Raw genomic sequence first — 21865 nt, forward strand, 5'->3', positions numbered from 1 at the left:
CTCAAGGCACCCCCAGCCAATCTCAGGGGAATTACAGTGTGTACCCTTTTCACCTCACAAAGGTCGCACGTCAGCTCGACCCTTTCAACCCAGTCGACGATGGACATGGACCCGTCAAACTCGGGTATGAGCTTTAAGTCAAATTTCGACTCGGTCATAGTCCTAGAGGCCAAATGGCCGAGATAGCTTGTACGCAAAAAAATGTAAGGAAAAATTAAAGATGGCGCCCGACTCTCTCTTTAACACGGTAAGATATCCTCAACACGGCACAAGAAGCAACAGCCACACGATTCCCCAGCCAACTCAATCGTCACTCTCCACGTCTTTCCCCTCACCCGCTTTTATCGTCGTTCTAGGCCGGCTAAATTTGCATATTCCGAGAATTCGTGTGACTTTGCGAGACATCATACTTTACAAAAGACGGCGGTCGCCATCTTGGTCCCTCTTTTCTATTTTTGGTCGGTAACGCTGAGCTGGTCTCGAGGTAAGTCTTTTTCCCCTCATCCGTCTCTCCCACGTACCCACACAACACGCAAACACGCGGGCGCTTATCTCCTGGATGCATGTTACAGAAACTTCTATTTTCAAATAGTTTGTATGCCGCATAAAAATAGCAAAGGCCCTTTGTATATGTTTTACGGTAGTATTATGTCCAAGTTTTTAAGAATAGCTCACGTTACTTTAAAATGAATAGATTTTATACCCCCAGTCTCTAGCTTAGTTTTTTTTAGCTCCTTAGATAAAGTGGCTTCAAATTTTGTCCGTAGTGATTTCCATAAAAATTGTAATAATATAACCGAACATTTGAGTTATATAATACATGTTATTATAATAAATTGTGATGGCTAAGTTGAAAGCTGATACATGCTTATTTCTCAAACTTGTTCAGTCATGCTTAAAATTTTGCGATCAAATTATACATTATAGATTTGTTTGTGAACACACGTATTTGGTAAACCAAGTTTTGCAAGTTTTTTTTTTTCGTCAGACATTACGTTCTTTGTAATTTCTTTTTAATCTGGGCTTATCGAACCACAAATACTCTCACATGCCAATTAATACCATAAAAGTATAAAAAGGAATTTAAACAGCTGTGCATCTAAGCAACGCATTTATTTAAATGAATTCATTCATTTGAAGTTTAACAGTGAATTTATTTCTAATTATCATCGTCTGTTCGTAACTTCTTGATAAATATTTATCATTTTTTTTTAATTCACAAACAAATTGAATACATTTTCTATTTCCACCAAAAATCTTCATGAATATCGTTTACCTTGAAACGTGTAAGTAATATTTTATTTTTGCCATTTAATTTTATATTTAACTAGCGGAGATACCCAGCGTTGCTCGGGACCGTATAAACGATGAGAAAATTTAATTTGGTTTTGTAATATATTTGTTATTCTTATGAGAAAGGAATTTTGTATGTTTATGTATCATTTGTTATTTCGAACAAAAGAATATTTTACCTACATAAGACGGGTATTACACATATGAAATAATTGTATCTTACCTAGGGTAGGTCATTTATAGCATGTATATGAAAGGACGGGTAATATACAACACATTTATCTCATCAAATCCCAAGCGATGCCAGGTATTTTACTAATATATATTCTCGCCTATTTCATTCAATCCCGGGAAACGCTGGGTGTTTTGCTATTATATATCTCAATGAATCTCATTAAATCCTGGGTGACGCAAGGTATTCTGTTAGTATATATTTCAATCAATCTAATTCAACCCAAGGCAATGCCAAGTATTCTGCTAGTATATATTTGCATCTATCTCATTACATCCCAGGCGACCGTGTATTCTGCTTGCATACATTTGCATGTATCTCATTGAATCCAGGGTGACTCCAGGTAATCTGTAAGTATATATGTGGACGTATCTCGTTAAATCCCATAATTCTTGGATTGTTACAAATTTCCACAATTTAACCCACATTATCGCTCACCTGTCTAAAATAATAACTTTGAGACATTGTCTTGGCTGGTTTTTCATTACAAACACATCATCCAAATAACTCACATTTCATCATTTTTTATCATTTTTGGATATGTTACTAATTTCAACAACCATGTCACATGATTTAACTTACATTATTGCCGCCACTCTTACTAAAATAAAAACTTTGATACATAGGCTATGGTATGTTACTAATTTCGACTATCACTTTTCATGAGAAATTCACGTTATCGCCCCCTTCTATCACTAAAATAAATTTTATACATGGTATGGCTGGTTATTTCATTACAAACCCACCAAAGAGGTAACTCCCATTATATCATTTTTCATAATTCTTGGATATGTTACTAATTTGGACATTTATTTTTAATGAAGTAACCAAAATAATCGCGACCTCTTACTAAAATAATAACTTCCATACATTGTCTGGTCTGTCTACTTCATTACGAATACACAAATCAAATAACTGACATTTTATCATTTTTCATAATTTTTGGATATGTTGCTAATTTCAAACGTCATTTTTTCTGAGTTCAATCACATAATCCCTCTCCTCTTACTAAAATAATACCTTTGAGACATTTCTGGGCTGTTTATTTCATTACAAACGCATCAATAAAATACCTCACATTTCATCATTTTTTATAATTCTTGGATATGTTATGAATTTTGACAATCAAATTTAATGAGTGCACACATCTAATCGCCCAATTCTTACTAAAATCATAAATTTGCTACATTGACTGGACTGTTTATTTCATTATAAACACACCAATCAAAAAGTTAAAACTTCATTTTTCATAATTCTTGGATATGTTACTAATTTGACAATAATTTTTCATGAGTTAATCCACATTTCGCCACCTCCTATCACTAAAATAATAACTTTCAGACATTGTATGGCTGTTTTTTTCATTACAAACACACCTATCAAGTTACTCACATTTGACCATTTTTCATAACTCTTGGATATGTTTCTAATTTCGACAATTACTTTTAATGAAGTAACCCAAAAAATCGCCCCCGTCTTTAACCGACACGATCCCCTTCCTCTTACAAAAATAACAACTTTGATACACCTTCTAGCCTGTCTATTTAATTACGAACACACCAATCAAATAACTCACATTTAATCATTTTTCATAATTCTTGAATACGTTACTAATTTCGACGATCATTGTTTATGATTTAACCCACATAATCGACACCCTCTTACTAAAATACTAACTTTGAGACAATATCTGGTCTGTTTATTTCATTATAAACACACCAATCAAAAAACTAACATTTCATCATTTTTCATAATTTTTGGATATGTTACTAATTTCGACAATCGTTTTTCATGATTAATCACGATAATCCCCTCCCCTCTTGCTAAAATAATAACCTTGAGACATTGTCTCTGGTTATTTCATGATAAACACACCAATCAACTAACTCACATTTTATCATTTTTCATAATTCTTGGATATGTTACTAATTTCGACAATCATCTTCAATGATTAAAAACACATAATCACCCCTCTCTTACTAAAATAACAACCATACGACATTGTCTATGGTGTCTATTTCATTACAACCATAAACATCAAATAACTAACATTTCATCATTTTTCATAATTCTTGGATATGTTACTAATTTCAACAATCATGTTTCATGCGTTAACCCACATAATCCCCTTCCTCTTACTAAAATAATACATTTGAAACATTGTCTGTGCTGGTAATTTCATTACAAACACACCAATCACATAACTCACATTTCATCCTTTTTCACTTTTCTTGGATATGTTACTAATTTCTACAATCATTTTTAATGATGTAACCCACATAACGGACCCCCTCTTAATAAAATATTAACTTTAAGACTATATCTGGGCTGTTCATTTCATTATAAACACACCAATCCAATAACTTACATTTAATCACTTTTCATAATTCTTGAATATGTTACTAATTTCGACAATCGTTTTTTATAATTTAACCCACATAATATCCTTTCCTTTTGCTAAAATAATTACTTTGTGACATTGTCTGGCGTGTTATTTAATTACAAACACACCAACAAATAACTCGCATTTCATCATTTTTCATAATTCTTGGATATGTTACTAATTTGGACAATAATTTTTCATGATTTTACGACATAATCACACCATCTTCCTATATGGGGTATTCTGTTAGCACAAATATCCACCTATCTGATCCGATCCCAGGTATTCTTCTAGGAAACATCCCACCTATTTCATCCAATCTCAGACAAAATCGGGTATTTTGCTAGTACACATATCCACCTTTCTTATACAATCCCCGGCAACACTAGGTATTACGCTAGTACAAATATCCAGCTATGAAGCCATATCCAAGAGCGTTCACTGGCATAATATTACAATGATTGCATATTAATCTAATGATATTCGACAATGAGGCTACATCCAAGGGAGGTCACTTGCATATTATAACAATGATTGCATATTAATCTAATGATATTCGACCATGAAGCTACATCCAATGGAGGTCACTTGCATATTGAACCAATGATTGTATATTATTCTAATGGTATTCGACCACGAAGCTACATCCAATGGAGGTCACTTGCATATTGAACCAATGATTGTATATTATTCTAATGGTTTTCGACAGCTAAACTACATCCAAGGGAGTTCACTTGCATATTGACCCAATGATTGTATATTATTCTAATGGTGTTCGACAATGAAGCTACATCCAAGGGAGGTCACTTGCATAATATAACAATGATTGTATATTATTCTAATGGTATTCAACAACAAAGCTACATCCAAGGGAGGTCACTTGCATATTGTAACAATGATTGTATATTATTATAATCGTATTCGACAATGAAGCTACATCTAAGGGAGGTCATTTGCATATTATAACAATGATTGTATATTATTCTAATGGTATTGGACAACGAAGCAACATCCAAGGGAGGTCACTTGCATATTTTAACAATGATTGTATATTATTCTAATGGTGTTAGATAACAAAGCTACATCCAAGGGAAGTCACTTGCATATCATAACAATGATTGTATATTATTCTAATGGTATTCGACAATGAAGCTCCATCAAAGGCAGCTCACTTACATATTATAACAATCTAGTGATTACTGACCTGCATCAATCATTTCTAATCCCAAATAGTCACCCATCTTAGAATGACCAAACTCATTGTTGCTTAACTTTGGTGATCTAAATACATCATTTTTTATTCACAATTAGTCACCCATCTGATAATGACCAGACTACGTACTGCTTAACTTTAGTGATCTGCATAAGTCATTTGGTAATCCCAAGTAGTCACCCATCCTAGAATGACCAGACAATATATTGCTTAACTTTCAGGATCTGCATAAGGGATTAGGTAATACCAAGTAGTCACCCATCCTAGAATGGCCAGACTACATATTGCTTACCTTTCCTGATTTGCAATAATCATTTGGTAATCCCAATAGTCACCCATCCTAGAATGACCAGACTACATATTGCTTAACTTTTGTGACCTGCATAAGTCATTTGGTAATCCAAGTAGTCACCCATCTTAGAATGACCAGACAATATATTGCTTAACTTTTGTGATTTACATAAGTCATTTGGTAATCCCAAGTAGTTACCCATCCTAGAATGACCAGGCTACATATTGCTTAACTTTTGTGATCTGCATAAGTCATTTGTGGTAATCCCAAGCAATCACCCATCCTAGAATAACCAGACAATATATTGCTTAACTTTCGTGATCTGCATAAGTCATCTGATGATCGCGAGTAGTCACCCATCCGAGAATGACCAGACTACATATTGCTTTACTTTCGTGATCTGCATAAGTCATTTGGTAATCGGAAGTAGTCACCCATCCTAGAATGACCAGACTACATATTGCTTTACTTTCGTGATCTGCATAAGTCATTTGGTCATACCAAGTAGTCACACATCCTAGAATGACCAGACTATGTATTGCTTAACTTTCGTGATCTGTATAAGTCATTTGGTCATCCCTAGTAGTCACCCATCGTAGAATGATCAGACTACATATTGCTTAACTTTCATGATCTGCATAATCATTTGGTAATCGCGAGCAGTCACCCATCCTAGAATGACCAGACCACATATTGCTTAACTTTCGTGATCTGCATAAGTCATTTGGTAATCCGAAGTAGTCACCCATCCTAGAATAACCAGACTACATATTGCTTAACTTTCGTGATCTGCGTACGTCATTTGCTAATCCCAAGTAGTCACAAATCCTAGAAAGACCAAACTACATATTGCTTACCTTCGGGATTGCAGATGGAAGGATACATACATACATACATACACTTATATATATATATATATATATATATATATATATATATATATATATATATATATATATATATATATACTAGCAAAAGTACCCTTCGGTGATTGGGTTCAAAAACAGCCTACAGAAAATGGACTCTGATTTATGAAAGTATGATAGGGTATGAAAAGGAAGGGTTGTAAAGAGATAGCTTCGAATTTGAGAGTCTCAAAACCAAAGCAAAATATGATGAAAGTAAATATAAAATAGATAAACCCCATAATTTATTATACCATACCTGTTCACACTGAAACACTTATCACAATATTCTGTGGGTCTATATTAAAAACACCTTGTTAAACTTTGTGACATATTTCCATTCTATGGAGGTCAAGCGCGAGCGAACACCCCATAATTTTATTATACCATATTTCTTCAAACTGAAACATAATTATCAAAGTATACTTACGCAGATAGATATGAAAAGTCTTTATTAAAGTTTGTGCCTATTTCCATTCTATGGATGCCAGACACGAACGCAGACCCCACAATTTTATTATACCATCCCTATTTAAGTTAAAACATACTTATCAAAGTATTCTCATGTACATCTATATCAAAAACATGTGTAAACGTTTTTTTTTTTCATTTTTTATTTCCATACTTTGGGGGCCAGGCGCGAACGCAGACACCACAATTTTTATGAACCACCGTTCTGCTAGATCAAACATACCCATTCCTGATCCTCGATACATCTTCTATCATTATATGTAATTAGTTTTTTAAAATAATCAACCATATAGGAGCCTATTCGTGACCACACACACACACACACACACACACACACACACACACACACACACACACACACACACACACACACAGACGTTCAGCTTTATATTATAGATATATTGATAATTTACTGATTTTAAATATTTCATTCGTTTGTTTTTTTAAATAAAAAAGTTAAAATCAATTTAATAAATAATAATTTTTTACAAAATTTATTTACAAAATCTGACAATATTTATGATTAGATGATTTTAAAAAAATTGTCTAATGTTTATATGCAATTCATTTTATTTCTTCTGTCAAAAAATTGTAATCAATATAATAATCATTTTTTATAATAAGAAAAATTATAAATATTTAAAATCTTAAAAAGTGTAAGAAAATGACAATTACATTTTTATTAGTTCATAAGCCACATCTAATTGAGTGTAAATAAAATAGTATTTCTTTTTAATTTTAGTATCTTCCTTTTTATAGTTTAATATTAATAGTTTTCGGTAACATAATTTTCCGGTTAAATATTTTGTTGAACATTTTTCTATTAAAGCAGAAATCTTTTTCTAGAAAATTTTATAATCGGCAATGTAATTCTTTTTCAAGTTCATTTAAACACCTCAAAATATTAATAAGTGAATATTTAAACTGTTTCGAAATTTTCATTTGGAAAACGATGTTTCTAACTTTGAAAAATTCTCATTCTCCTATTGATAACTCATTCTTGAACAGTTTTTGAAGAATATAAAAACAGAAGAAAAAAAACTTAAATTCATTTAATTTTTACACAAACAATAACCTTTATGGTGCATGGTAATTATCATATGTAATATTTAATATTTTTATTTAATATTTCTGTTTAATATTATAATTACTATGTGAAATATCGGAATTTTTTCATCCATAACAAATGCAGCATCTATTTTGTGTGAGCAAATCAATCAATATTGATTGCAAATGTAGATGTAGGAAGCTGTTCCCCTCTCGCTCCAAGCTATGACATTATTAATTACATAATTCCGTTCAAAATATCACAACTTATAATACCATGTAAAAAAAACTTACTTTTTATAACCTGTTGCATTCATTCATATTACATATTTATGAAAAATCATCAAATTCAAGTTTGTAGCATTATTATACCATACTTCTTCAAACTGAAACATAATTATCAAGGTATACTTACGCAGATAGATATGAAAAGTATTTGTTAAAGTTTGTGCCATATTTCCATGGAGTACAGGCGCGAACGCAGACCCCACAATTTTATTATACCATCCCTATTAAAGTTGAAACATACTTATCAAAGTATTCTTAAGTACATCTATATCAAAAACCTGTGTAAACGTTTTTTTTTTTTTCATTTTTTATTTCCATGCTTTGGGGGCCAGGCGCGAACGCAGACACCACAATTTTTATGAACCACCCTTCTGCCAGATCAAACATACCCATTCCTGATCCTCGATACATCTTCTATCATTATATGTGATCAGTTTTCCATAATAGTCAACGATATAGGAGCCTATTCGTGACCAGACACACACACACACACGTTCAGCTTTATATATATATATATATATATATATATATATATATATATATATATATATATATATATACTATTATGTAAAAGAACTGTGTATGTGTGAGTTTGTTCTTTATGTACTCCAAAACGGTCAGATCGATTAAAAAAAAATTCACTTTGTGTGTCCGGGTGTTTTAGTTCGTAAGTTTTGTATCAGAATGCCCACAATAAGTATTGAAAATCGAAAATGGAACAAATAAAGAAGTTAACGCTTTTATACAAACTAATATCACAAGTGCATTTAAGAAGTTTTATTATCAAAATAGCAGAAAAACCAGGTATATAACATCAACAATAAATTCTTTGATATGACAGGGACGCGTTCAAAATTTATGTTTTTGTTTAAAGCACAATAAACCATGATACTTTTTTGCATGGCCAATTTCACTGATTTCGATTGCAATAAAAATATGGGAGTGCGACACATTCGTTGATCATCATTAAATTCCTGGCACCGTCGGGTCTCCCTGTTAGTATATATATATATATATATATATATATATATATATATATATATATATATATATATATATATATATATATATATATATATATATATATATAAGTGGCCTTGCAAGGACACAGGGATGACAACCGAAGCAGCAAAACTGAAGCTGGCTTGCAGGACACTATATATACAAATGTAGGCAAGTTTTGGCATATTTTATTGATTGAAAATATAGGTTCCTTTTTTGCCAATTGTCTTAAAGTTTTAACCATAGAATAGTATCTTTAAAAAGCCTGCAAATTTTCATGTAGTTTCGTCCTATAGAACCAAAGATATGAGTATTTCAATATATATATATATATATAGATTGATAGATAGATACCGCAGGGAGGACAAACAAGCAAAAACCTAAAAATAAAAATAAAAACTAAGAAAATCAATCACAAAGCAGCAAACCTAAAGCTGGCTTGCCAGGACACTATATGTACAAATGTAGGCAAATTTGGTCATATTTATTGGTTTGAACTTATAGGTTCTTTTTTTTATAAATTGTCACAAAATTTTAACCATATTATAATCTTCACAAAAAAAGGGTGATTTATCAAAAGCTTTTGACGCTGTCAAGAAAGAAGCTCTGTAAAGTCCTTCGTAATTCGGGATCTCAGGTAATATGTTTCATGTCATTTTATTTCATGAAGGGATGAAAGGTCGAGTTGTTTCTTATGGAGAAATCTCAGAACTCTTTGTGGTAACCAATGATACAAACAAGGTTGTGTCATAACACTGTTCTTTTCAGTGATGTTCAAACGTGCTTTTGATGATGAGAACGCAGGTGTACAGTTTCATTTCCGAATTATGGATGGGCTTTTTCATCCCTAGCATTTTAAAGCCAAACCCCTACTAAAGGAAACCATTTGCAGATGCTACTGCTCTAGTTTCAAAATCCTCTGAAGAAACTCACCACCTTCTTAATAAATTTTCAATTGCATGCAATGCCTTTTGCCTCATCATCAATTTAAGACAGAGGTAATCCACTAACCTTGTTTTACCTCCAAAAACTTGGAGGTATGAAACAAAAAACATCCAGTACAAGAATTGCAGAAGACAATACTGAGTTTTTTTGTTTTTTTTTACACAGTGATCACCACTTATCAAAGCCCGGAAGCCACTCAGGGATAAGGGTTATTGCAAGTACATTACGTTAGCGTGGAGATTTGATGAAGTGTTTACTTAAGGGGGCGGTTCATTAGGAATTTGTTAACATTGGACTTGAACATATCCAAGTTGTAGTCCGGTGGGAAGCAGGCAGACGGAACAGAGTTCCACAGGCGTGCAGTTCTAAGAAAGAAGCTTTGTTCATGGAATCCACGTTTTGATTTAGGCACAGATAAAGAGTGGGGGAAATTTTTCACAGTGGATTCGGCTAGACGGGTGTTTTTCGTGAAAGATTGGCGAGGGGAGACCAGAGATTGGAGTTCAGACGAGCACCTGCCATGGAAATAACGATAAAACAAGGATAGGCTCGCAACGTCTCTTCTGTGGGAGAGAGGTTGCAGGGTAGAGAAAATGGTATCCCCCACTAAGCCACAAAGTCTATTTTGTACTCTGTTAAGGCAGGATAGGCTGTTTTTTGCAGCTCCTTCCCAGAGTCATGTGATCCTTGAGATTGTCAACCGAATTTCAAAAGATCCCAAGGCTCAAACATCATCGTTGGAATGACACAGGTATTCGATTAGAAACCATAATATTGACAAGACTTCTCTCAATTGTCAGAATTATCTGATCTATTGGTCAATTCCCTGTTTTCATACTTCATTATAATACTGCTTCCTATTCCAGTAACTTCTAACCAAGAATTACAGAACCCTGGAACTTCTTCCTGCTGTTTTCCTCCTACCTGGTTTTTTCCTAGACTAAGACCAATAGGCATCCTTTGTGTTTTAAGTTAATCATCTTTTGTTCTTGTTAGCAAGCTTCTTTTTTTAATAAAGGATTTACAAGATAATTGTAATTAATGTTTAACATGGAAAAAATAGACAGAAAAAATGAAACAGATAAAAATTAAATTAAATCAATACATCTCCCGTCCAATGTTGTTTTAATGGATCCTAACAGAGAGATTCGACCTTCCCCGGAATTGAATTAGGATGCATGAATATTACACACTTCTAATACTTTTATTGTCATCAAAATAAGTGAAATTGCCCATTTTTCAATCAAGTCCATTGATTGCCTGCTTTACTCGAGGTCTTATCACGGTGGACCAGGAGGAAACTTCACATGCCCCCAGGAAGTGATTTAGTGCACAATTCATTGTAGTTTATATTTCACAATAGAGAACCCACTGTTGATTCTATAAAATTATTTTTATAGAAAGGCTTAATTATAGTTTTAAATGCAGAAGTTAAGTATCATGGTTTAATTGTGCTTTAAACACTCGTTTCGAACGCGTCTCTGTCATATAAAAGAACCTCCTGCTGATTTTGTATGCCTCTTATGTATGCTTCTGTTTGTGCAGTGATAATACTTATAAAATGTACTTGTGATGTTAGGCTGTATCAGAGTGTCGACTTTAGTTAAAATCGGACTGTTCCTTTTTTAATCAGATTTTTTAATTATCGATTTTTGATTGGAGGCATTCCTATAGACACACAAAGTGTCCTTTATATATAAGTAGATTAATTAATATATGACTTTTTAAAAATAAATAACAAATTAATATCTAAAATTTTTCTTGTAGATTTTGTAACGGTGTCATCTATCCTTGGAATAGGCTTTCTAGGTGAGTAATAATTAAATAATAAAACATCTTTTTTTATGTTCTTAATATTCAAAATACAGTTTCTGTTTTATTAAGATAGTAATTAATCATGTTAAATGAAAATTAAACTCTTATTTCTTTTAATAATCTTTATTTTTAAATTAACAAAACACATCTATTGATTTTAAACTGGAAATTGGAAAACTTTCTTTGTTAATGATGATGCTAGAGTAGAAACAATACAACGTAAACAAATTCTTGTTGAATCGTCCCCTAATTTAACAAATTTCCACTACTAACGATTTCTACGACATTATCCCATTGACTACTGTACACTCATTAACCCTTATCCTCGAGTGCCCCGGGCCTTGATAAGTGATTGATAAGTGATGAGTCCTATGTAAAAAAAAAAAAAAAATGTAGGGATAATTTAGTTGTGCTCGAGGTAAGTGTGTAATACCTTAATATGTAAGGACCCAAACATTATGTATTGATCGTTGTCCGTTTTTTTTACACCGCCCCCCCCTCCTCCATGACAACCTTCTTTATCACACATTGGGATCATTCTCCATCAACAGTCAGCATCCTCTGAAAATCAGATATGTCCAGTTTTTCCTCAGCCTATCACTGAAAACTGTCAGCATCTATTTTCTCCTCATCTTACTTTCACTATTGTTATCTGGCCACCAGAAAGTCAACAAATAATTGTCACGTGAAAACAATATTTCTTGAAGGAGAGACTATTTTATACAAGAACAACAAATTGCATTCATTTTAAACAGAAAAATGTTCTTTTTTTGTTGTTTTTTTTTGTTTTGTTTTACAAAATAAACCTATAAGCATAGTTAACAAAACTGTCGGGCATTAAACATGAAAAAAGTAAATATCCGCTGCTGCTTATAACTGAGCGATCAAGTCAAATTGTTTACTTTGGCTGAAAAAGGAGTTAATATTTAGAAGAGATAGACTAATTAAAATGGCTAGTACCAAAAGAAAAAAATCAACATAGAATTATCATTTTAACATTTGAAAATAATAAAAACATTGATTTACTTATTGGTTGGAATACAAAATATATTCAAAAATAATTTTTCGTCATGTTGAAATCATATGAAATCAACAAAGAAAGAACGAATGGACCACTTTATTTTGTACGCTGACAATAAATGAGATTGATGTTTTTTATGATGTTTTTCCCAATTTCATCATGCAATTCCTCGTAGAAACGTGGTACCATTCATTTATAGAAGTAGGAGGTTCATAAAAAAGTTACGAAAATCGTTGTTTTATAGCGTTAAGATTTTCATCACTTTATTTGCTCAAAACTCTTCAAATATATCATTTACATTATTATTTATTAAAGCATGTGAAAAATATTCATCTCTGAACAAAATAATGGTATTTTAAAGACTTAAAGCGCTTTGATTTTAAAATATTTACAGAAAACAAACCAATTCCAGCTATGACAGATGCCCAGGCCCAGCGTTGGGCCCTGTTCTTGTCTGCCTATAATTAAAACATCTAATTTGGGAGTTGGGTTGGCTCATAATGGAAGATGGTAGTTAAAAGCCAGCATGTTGTATTTCTCAAACACTCTATGCACACATTGAAAAGGAAAAACCTGGGTTGGGTGGTGAAGAGGTTACATCAATATTTGTTTGGAAGCACCTTTCCAGTTTTCATTGTTGTTGGGTCTATTTACAGATGAACAAACCAATTCAACCTATGGCTGATGCTCAAGTCCAACATTAGGCCTTCTTCTTGTCTGTCTATAATTACAAGCTAGAATATTGTGCAAGATTCCTAAATGGTATTTCTGACTGTCTGAGTCGTCTGCCACTGGCGGCTCAGGGGAACGCACATTTAAGGCAACTAATGAAATATATGTGATGGTTCTTATGTGGGGACTATAAGCAAACTATCAAGGCAGTTGCTCCATGCGACAGCTATCTTATCCCTTCAACTGAATTTTACAGAAGACCAAAGAAATATTGGGAATTAGATGAAGTGCTGTCTAGATGTAACTTACTTTGGGAGTCAATTTATTTAAAGCCGTTGTTAAGTGTTGAGACATCCTGTTGAACAAAGATGGTGGTGAAGAAGCAGTACAGTCCTGATACTGAGTGTAAAGTAATTGCCAGTAATAAAGATGGCGGCCAAGAATCAAATGCAGTCCGTGACGTAGTTAACGGCGAACTGATTGAATCCAAAATTCGACAATTTTTATAGTAACTTTGGAAAATTTTCATTGGTTGGTTAGCACAGCTGGTGGTTCGTCAAAATCATTGGTGTCATACCCCCACACTCGTCTGATGGGGAAGGTCTCCTAGCGGCTTCGGCTGCAGGGAGACAGGGTAGAAGTACTCGTCAAGGATCCGTTCTTGACACTCAGTCCGACAGGTGAGGAGCCGGGAACCGGCCCAGCACCTGTCGGACTGAAGTACACCGTCTGGGTAATACCTAGGAGGTCCACCCTCCCAGGCCTTGCCACTGGGCTCTCCGGTGGAGTAAGTTTATCGCTTACTGCCTGAGGCGCCCTGACTGGGGAATGCCTATGGGGTCACTCAGGCAATTTTTACAATTGCAGGAGTGGCGCTCCTTTAGGGGAGCCTGCTGGTTTCCCACTTTCTGGCCTTATGCCACATTTTGCTGAGGTGGGCAGAAAATAAATCTCTACCCCCATCAGGAGTGAAAAACATTTAACACGCCTCCTTTTTAGATATAATGGACAAATCCTTTCGGATTCAATTTGGTTTGACTTGAGAAAAGAAAAATAAATAAATAAATAAAGAAAGAAAGAAATAAAACCAAAAATAAAATAATATTTTTTTTTTGTTTTTTTCTGAGAATTTGTCTTTATTCTCATTGGTCAAAAAAAATTAATATATTGGTATAATGTGTGCAAAAAGAAGCCATTTTTTTTATACATATAAAAGTAAACACTTTTCGAATATATATATATATATATATATATATATATATATATATATATATATATATATATATACATATATATATATATATACTAGCTGTACCCTGCCACGCATTGCTGTGACTTAATTTGGTGTAATAGAAAATTCTAATAAAAAGAGAAAATGCATATTTCTTATATTCTTAGTACAGCAATCCACTCCAAAAAGTAAAAAAAAAAGGCTAAAATGAAAAAAAATGGTACTCTTGCAGAATTGGATCCGGATCCTCGGGAGTTACTGTCAATCATGGCTTGGGCTCGACCAACATTCAGTGGATTAAGACGAAAGTTGCTAAAACGTTGAAACGCTACATAGTTTTCTTTTTATTGTATTAAAAAATGTGAGTTTTTAATTAATATTTGGGTAAGGGGGGGGGTTACTATACATAGATTCGAAAAAGTTGTCCAAAAACGAATAAATGAAAGCAAAGGTAAGGTAAATTACGTTTCTATCTAACTGGATAATTTTTTAGTATTTTTATTTAATGTAAAATGTTTAATCGGCTCAAAAAACTCAGTGTTTATCTATGTATTTGAAAAAGATGAATGGTCGCGGACTCTGTTGAATATGTTAAGTTTGGGAAAGTCAGTTAAAAACCATACAAAACAGTGTCAGACACCTACTGATTATATGTTATTGTGACATAGGTTGATATATTCGGTGGGTTTGTGATAGTATTTTGTATAGTATTTTAGTTTTAAATCATTTTCTCAAGCTTAACATCATCAACGGTGTCCGTCACCATTTGTGTTTTTCAAATACACTGATAAACACTGTTTTTCGAGCCGACTAAACGTTATGGTAAATAAAACGGGTTTGTATTACTAAACACAGAAACAAAAAAGTTGTTGAAAAATAAATATAACAAATAAATGTTATCAAAGGCAAGATAAGTTACTTTTCTACCTAACTGGATAAGATTTTAGTGTTTTTATTTAGTGTAAAATGTTTAATCGGTTCGAAAACATGTAGTGTTTATCTGTATATTTGAAAAATACAAATGGCGGCAGACTGTGTTGAACACGTTAAGTTTGGGAAAATGAGTTAAAACTAAAAAACTATACAAAATACTGTCAGGAACTCACTCAATATATGTTACCGTGACATAGGCAGACATGTATTCGGTGTTTTTTAACAGTATTTGTATAGTTTTTTAGTTTTAACTCATTTTCCCAAACCTAATGTGTTAACACAGTCTGCCGCCATTTGTAATTTTCAAATATGGCAGTAAATGCTGTGTTTTTCAAGCCGAATAAACATTTTACATTAAAAAAAGCAAAAAAAACCTATCCATTTTGGTAATGAAGTAACATATCTTGCCTTTGATAATATTTGTTATACATTTATTTTTTTACAACTTTTTCGAATCTATATGTACAGTAGTACAAACCCAATAAAAACACTAAAAATTATCCAATTAGGTAGAAAAGTAACTTATCTTGCCTTTGAAAATATTTACTTGTTATATATTTGTTTTTGTTGACAACTTTTTCAAGTCTTTGTGCAAGTACAAACCCAAAGGTGTATTTTTCTGTCTAATTTTATTTTTAGTACCGCGCTTAAATTTAAATTTCACAATATCTTTTTTGGGGGGAGGGTATTTTTTTTACATTAGGTCCACCTCCACAATTTTCGACTATGCTGAATAAGAAAATCTCATTTAAAATTTGCAGAGGCAATTAGTTTCGAGATATAAAGACATGTACTATGCACTATAATTCACTGTCGGCCATGAATAAACACTCCCAACCTCCCCATATTAAGAACGGCTTTCGGAATAAACAACACCCATGTCTAACCACGTGTTTTAACCTTTTACCTGTCTTTCATCTTTTAAAAACGGCTTTTGGAATAAATACTACCATTCTCCCCATGTTAAGAACTGCTTTCAAAATAAACACCCCCATCTTACCCATGTTAAAAATTGTGGAGGTGGACCTAATGTGAAAATTTACCTTTTGTTTTTTTAATAAATTGTTAGTTGAAAGCACAGAATAGTGACAAAACACCATCCCCTCCCCTTGGTAAGATTAGCAAAAAAAAGTAATGGTTTTCTTGGTAGAAACTTTTCTGTATTTCACCTAACAATTTCTGGTGCTAATCAGTGCTATTTTTTAAATCGTATTTCCAAGTTTAATTAAAGTTTTATGATATGTTTTTTTATTCAATTGTAAGGTTCATCCCTTAGAAAATGATATCTGATATCAATATGCTTTGACCTTTGATGAATCATAGAATTATTTGCCAATAAGATACTGCTCTGATTATCACAATGAATTACTATAGTTTTTTACTTAGATCTGGTTTTAAAATAGATTTTAGAAGGGTGTTCAGAAAAATTGCCTCCTGCATGGAATGAGTAAGAGCCACATATTCTGCTTCACAAGTAGAAAGGGCAACAATTTGTTGCTTTTTAGTTTTCCAAGAGATCATAGGCTCAGTCTTTGACAGTCTAAAACAATACCCCGCTATACTTTTTCTGTCCTCAGAGTTACCCCAATCTGAATCTGAAAATCCTTCTAAATTTAGAGGATATGTAGATTTTTTGAATATTAAAGATTGTTTCTTAGTTCCTTTTAGATAACGAAGGATTTGTTTTGCACGATTAAGGTCCTTAATTGTCGGTCTTCGTAAGTTTTGAGATAGCTTTGTTACCATGTAACATATGTATGCCCTAGTTGCGGTCATCAAATAGATGAGGTTTCCAATCATTTCTCTGTATAATCGATCATCTATGGATTTTGTTTCGGTCTATATATTTTTATTTATGTCAATTTCGACGGGAGTTGTCTGTGGTTTGCAATTTTGCATTCTGAACTTGAGCAGAATTTTTTCAATGTATTGGTTCATTGTTATAGTTTCATTTTCACAGGTAAATTTTATACCAAGGAACAATGACGGTCGTCCAAGATCGGCCATATTTTTAACATTTTTTAAAGTGTTGTCACAGTTTGAGGCAAGTAATATATCGTCAACCCAAAAAACCTAAATTTATTACCTACATTTTTGGTATACATTCACGCGTCTACGGGACATTGCTTTAATTCCTGTTCTATTATGGAGTGTTAAATTCCAATTGTGAGCACTTTGTCTTAGTTCATATGACGATTTATTCAGTTTCCACACACCATTTTTATTTTTCATTTTAAATCTCTCTGAAGGGTAAATATAGATTTCACAGTCATTCGGAGCATTTAAATAAGCATTTTTTACATCCATTTGATGTATTTTTAAATTGTATTGAGCGGCAAGTTGTAATAAAATTCTAATTGTTATTAAATTTGTTGTTGGTGAAAATGTTGTAAAATATTCCACTCCAGAAATTTATGAAAAACCTTTTGCAACAAATCTTGCTTTAAAAGTTTCACTGCCAGAAGCTGTGATCTTTTTGGAAAAAAAAAAAAAACAGCGTCAAGAAATTATATTTTTATCTGTTGATTTTGCCACTATTTCGTATGTGTTATTTTCAGATAAAGCTTTCAATTCGGATATCATAGCTTGTTTCCATTCTTGGTGATTTTCTGAATTAATCGCCTCATTATAACTTTCCGATGCGTTTTTCAATGAGTAACAGTAATCCACTGCGTAGTCTTATATCTTTTTAATTTTTAAGAAGTCTGGCCCTTTTCGCTCCCTTATCGGGTATCGACGTGTCTGGTTAATATTTTCATATGTAGTTCTACTGCAATTGTCGTTGTTATTAATATTTCCATTGTGATCGATTAAGATGCTAGGTAATATTTCTTCACGTTTTTCATCCACTAGACAGCCATTTTTTAAATTTAATGTATCGTTAAATTTTACACATCTAACCCTTTTTATGGCATTTTGGGCTGGAAAGTAGATTAAATATGCTGGACTGTTTTTATCGTAACCTACAAAAATACCTTTTTCCCTTTTATTATTTAGTTTACTGGTATTTTCTATAAATGCAAAACAATTTTAACCAAATATATGCATTCAGTTCATTTTGGGTTTTACACCGCAAAACGCTTCATATGGTGTTTTGCTTAATCTTCTATTGAACAATCTATTTCTGATATATGTTGCTGCCATTAAAGCGTACATCCATAAACTATGCGCTAATTTTGATTCGATAAGTAAACATCTTGTTATCTCAAAAAGGGTTCACCATGCCCTTTCAGCAGTGCCATTTTGGAAGGCGGAATATGGCGCAGATTTCTCGTGTTTAATACGATGGTTAATTAATAGAAGTTCAAAGTCTTTACTAGTAAATTCAGTCCCATTGTCTGAGCAAATACATTTTACCAAGCTATACGGGGCAATATCAGCTAAATATTTCTTAGTGGCGAGGATAGTGTCGGATTTGTTTTTTAGAAAATAAACTATAATTAAACCAGAAAAATCATCAATAAAGTTCAAAACGTACCTTAGATTATTTCTCCCCATCAGGCTGATCGGACCTGCTAAGTCACAGTGCACAAGTGAGAGAATTTTCGTGTCTGGCGTTCTGCTTATATATTTTGTCATTTTCCCCTGTGCACACACATCACAATTTGGGAGATCGTCTGAGGATATTATTTTCATGCCTTCGACCACATTTGGTAATTTTTTTTTAAATCAGCTGTATTACAGTGTCCTAGAATTTTATGCCAGGTTTCCAAGTCGTGACAGGCAGTTTTTGAGGGAACCATACTTTTTAAATAATATAGTCGGCCATTTTCTTTAATGTCAAATACAGTTCCATTGGAGTATATCAATTTTGACTTGTTTTGGCCAAACTTAATATTTGTTTAATGGCAGCCTGCACGGAAAATACGTCTTGCTTAAAAATGTAGGTATGAACAGAGCATTTTTTTAGAATACAGTTACAGATTTTGCCTTTATTATTTTTTCGGGATATTTTAGCATCACCTCTTTTCAAGACTATATCATTCGGCAAGTTTGACAAAATGACTTTGTGGATTAAAGTTTGAATCAAAATTGATAAAATCAGATTCCTTGGTAATAACGTGTGCTGTAGCACCACAGTCTACAAGGAGGTTTTTACCGTTTGCGGTATTATCAAAGTTACATGTGAATAGAAATGTATATTCTTCCTCAAAGTTCTCAACATATTTTACAGAGTCCATTTTAGAGTGTTTATATCAACATTGGAAACTTTTGTGGTTGGGTCGTCCAGAATTATAGCAGATAATTTTATTCTTTTTCTTGGGAAAATTACTTTTGGGGAACAAGTTGCGGTGAGGTGCGAAATTTGGTGGTGTCTGTTTTCGAGAAGCATTTTTGAACTTCATAATATTGCTGGAGTTATTATTGTGCACGAGCATCCGATTAGTCTCTTCATAATTGTGCAATGCCACTTTAAATTCACTGAAATCTATGGGTTTGCTTTTTGCGTTATAACAGTTGTAAATGGTTTAAAATCGGCTGGAAGTCCCTTGAAGGTCGCTGATATCAACAAGCTATCGCTTATTATTTCACCTGAGAGTTTTCAGGCATTGGCGGTTGTTTCTGCCCTTATGACGTAGTCGGTAATAGTTTAATCCTCGTCACGTTTCAGATACGTTAGTCCTGTATATAGTAATATAATTTTCGGTTTCCCTTTTGATAAATAATGTTCTCTTAATATGTTCAATGCTCTTCGTCCATCATCCAAGGCGTCTCTTATAATCAGATACAGACTTCTATCGTCTAAGCATGGAATTAGTTCTGCAAAAACGCGTTCTTTTCGAGAAATTCGGGGTCGTTAGGATTCTCTGTTGGAGCTTGTATCACTTTGTGTAGTTTTCGAATCCTTAGATACCCCACAAATTTTACCTGCCACAATTCGAATTTAAATTCCGAACTGTCAAAGAAAAGACGATGGCTGGATGCATAACTTGTTAAGTGTTGAGACATCCTGTTGAACAAAGATGGTGATGGAGAAGCAGTGCAGTCCTGATACCGAGTGTAAAGTAATTGCCAGTAACAAAGATGGAAGTCAAGAATCAAATGCGGTCCGTGACATAGTTAACAGCAAACTGATTGAATCCAAAATTCGACAATTTTTATAGTAACTTTGGAAAATTTTCATTGGTTGGTTAGCACAGCTGGTGGTTATAAAAACGATCATCGAAATCATTGGTGTCATACCCTCCATCAGGAGTGAAAAACATTTAACAGTCGTTCAACACATGTAAGTCATGTGGTTGCTATTTACAATTTACAGATTTGGTTTCTTCATCTGAATTGTTGTCATCACTAAATATCTGCTGTTTGACCTCTGACCTTTTTCATCTGTTTTGTATGGAACTTTAGAATCATCTTGGAAATTGGAACCATGTTGGTACACTTTGCCTTTTATTCTTTCAGTTCAATTCTTTTGCTTTCTTTGTTCAGAACCTCAAATCCTAGTCATCATGGTCACGTGTCTCTTGCTCTTCTATGTATTTTACAACAAATAATCCTAAAGGTTTGAAGTGCACACGCTTAAAAAGTTCTGTACATATAGACACATTTAAATCTAATGTTGTTGAGGTAATTATTTTAGTTGTTTGAACTCGTATTCACGATTCATAAGTTGAAATGTTTTGTCTTTATAATTAAGGCAGTGAATTTTATTAAGATTTTTTTCAAGATTCAAATCAGAAGTAAGAAGAAATGCATGAAACGGATTAAGCTTTTATTATTGAATTTTCTTGTTCATATATTAGACTCTGGTTAGATGCATGTAGAGAATGACGATTTTACTAAAAAAAAACATGTTGTAGACTAAGCCTTATATTAATTGCTCATAATTGAGTTTTGCTGTTCTAAATGATTCTATTCCACTTTTCATTTTACCGTTTTTGACAATTATGTTAATAAATTCTAAAATTAGTAGAAACTTGTAAAATATTTTGCAATAATGAAAAATAAATTTTAGTAACAAAAGTTATATTTTTCATAATTCATAAATTTTTTCTTGCCTTTTCTTTCCTTCTTTCTTTCTTCTTTTTTTTTTGATATAACACATCTGTTTGCTATGAACACGTGCACTTTTGAAAATCCAACAACTGTTTATTTCTACAGCTCTTGGCTTTGAATTTGGG

General features: G+C 32.9%; 1 protein-coding gene across 2 annotated transcripts in view; it reads left to right on the plus strand.

Annotated features, from left to right (window-relative positions):
• Nucleotides 1-883: 883 nt before the first annotated feature.
• The window catches only part of LOC145291378 (uncharacterized), a 92060-nt gene continuing 71078 nt past the window's right edge, over nucleotides 884-21865 (plus strand). Inside the window, exons 1-2 of one of the 2 annotated variants that reach the window (XM_080137167.1) lie at nucleotides 884-1286; nucleotides 11839-11880. In XM_080137167.1, coding sequence (XP_079993293.1) covers nucleotides 1262-1286; nucleotides 11839-11880 — 67 coding nt within the window. In that variant the 5' untranslated portion in view covers nucleotides 884-1261. The remainder of the gene's footprint in view (nucleotides 1287-11838; nucleotides 11881-21865) is intronic. The other variant, XM_080137166.1, reaches the window with a different exon arrangement.

This window comes from Euprymna scolopes, chromosome 12 (assembly GCF_053919585.1).
Source record: "Euprymna scolopes isolate OS-2025 chromosome 12, ASM5391958v1, whole genome shotgun sequence".
NCBI classification, from domain to species: Eukaryota; Metazoa; Mollusca; class Cephalopoda; order Sepiida; family Sepiolidae; genus Euprymna; species Euprymna scolopes.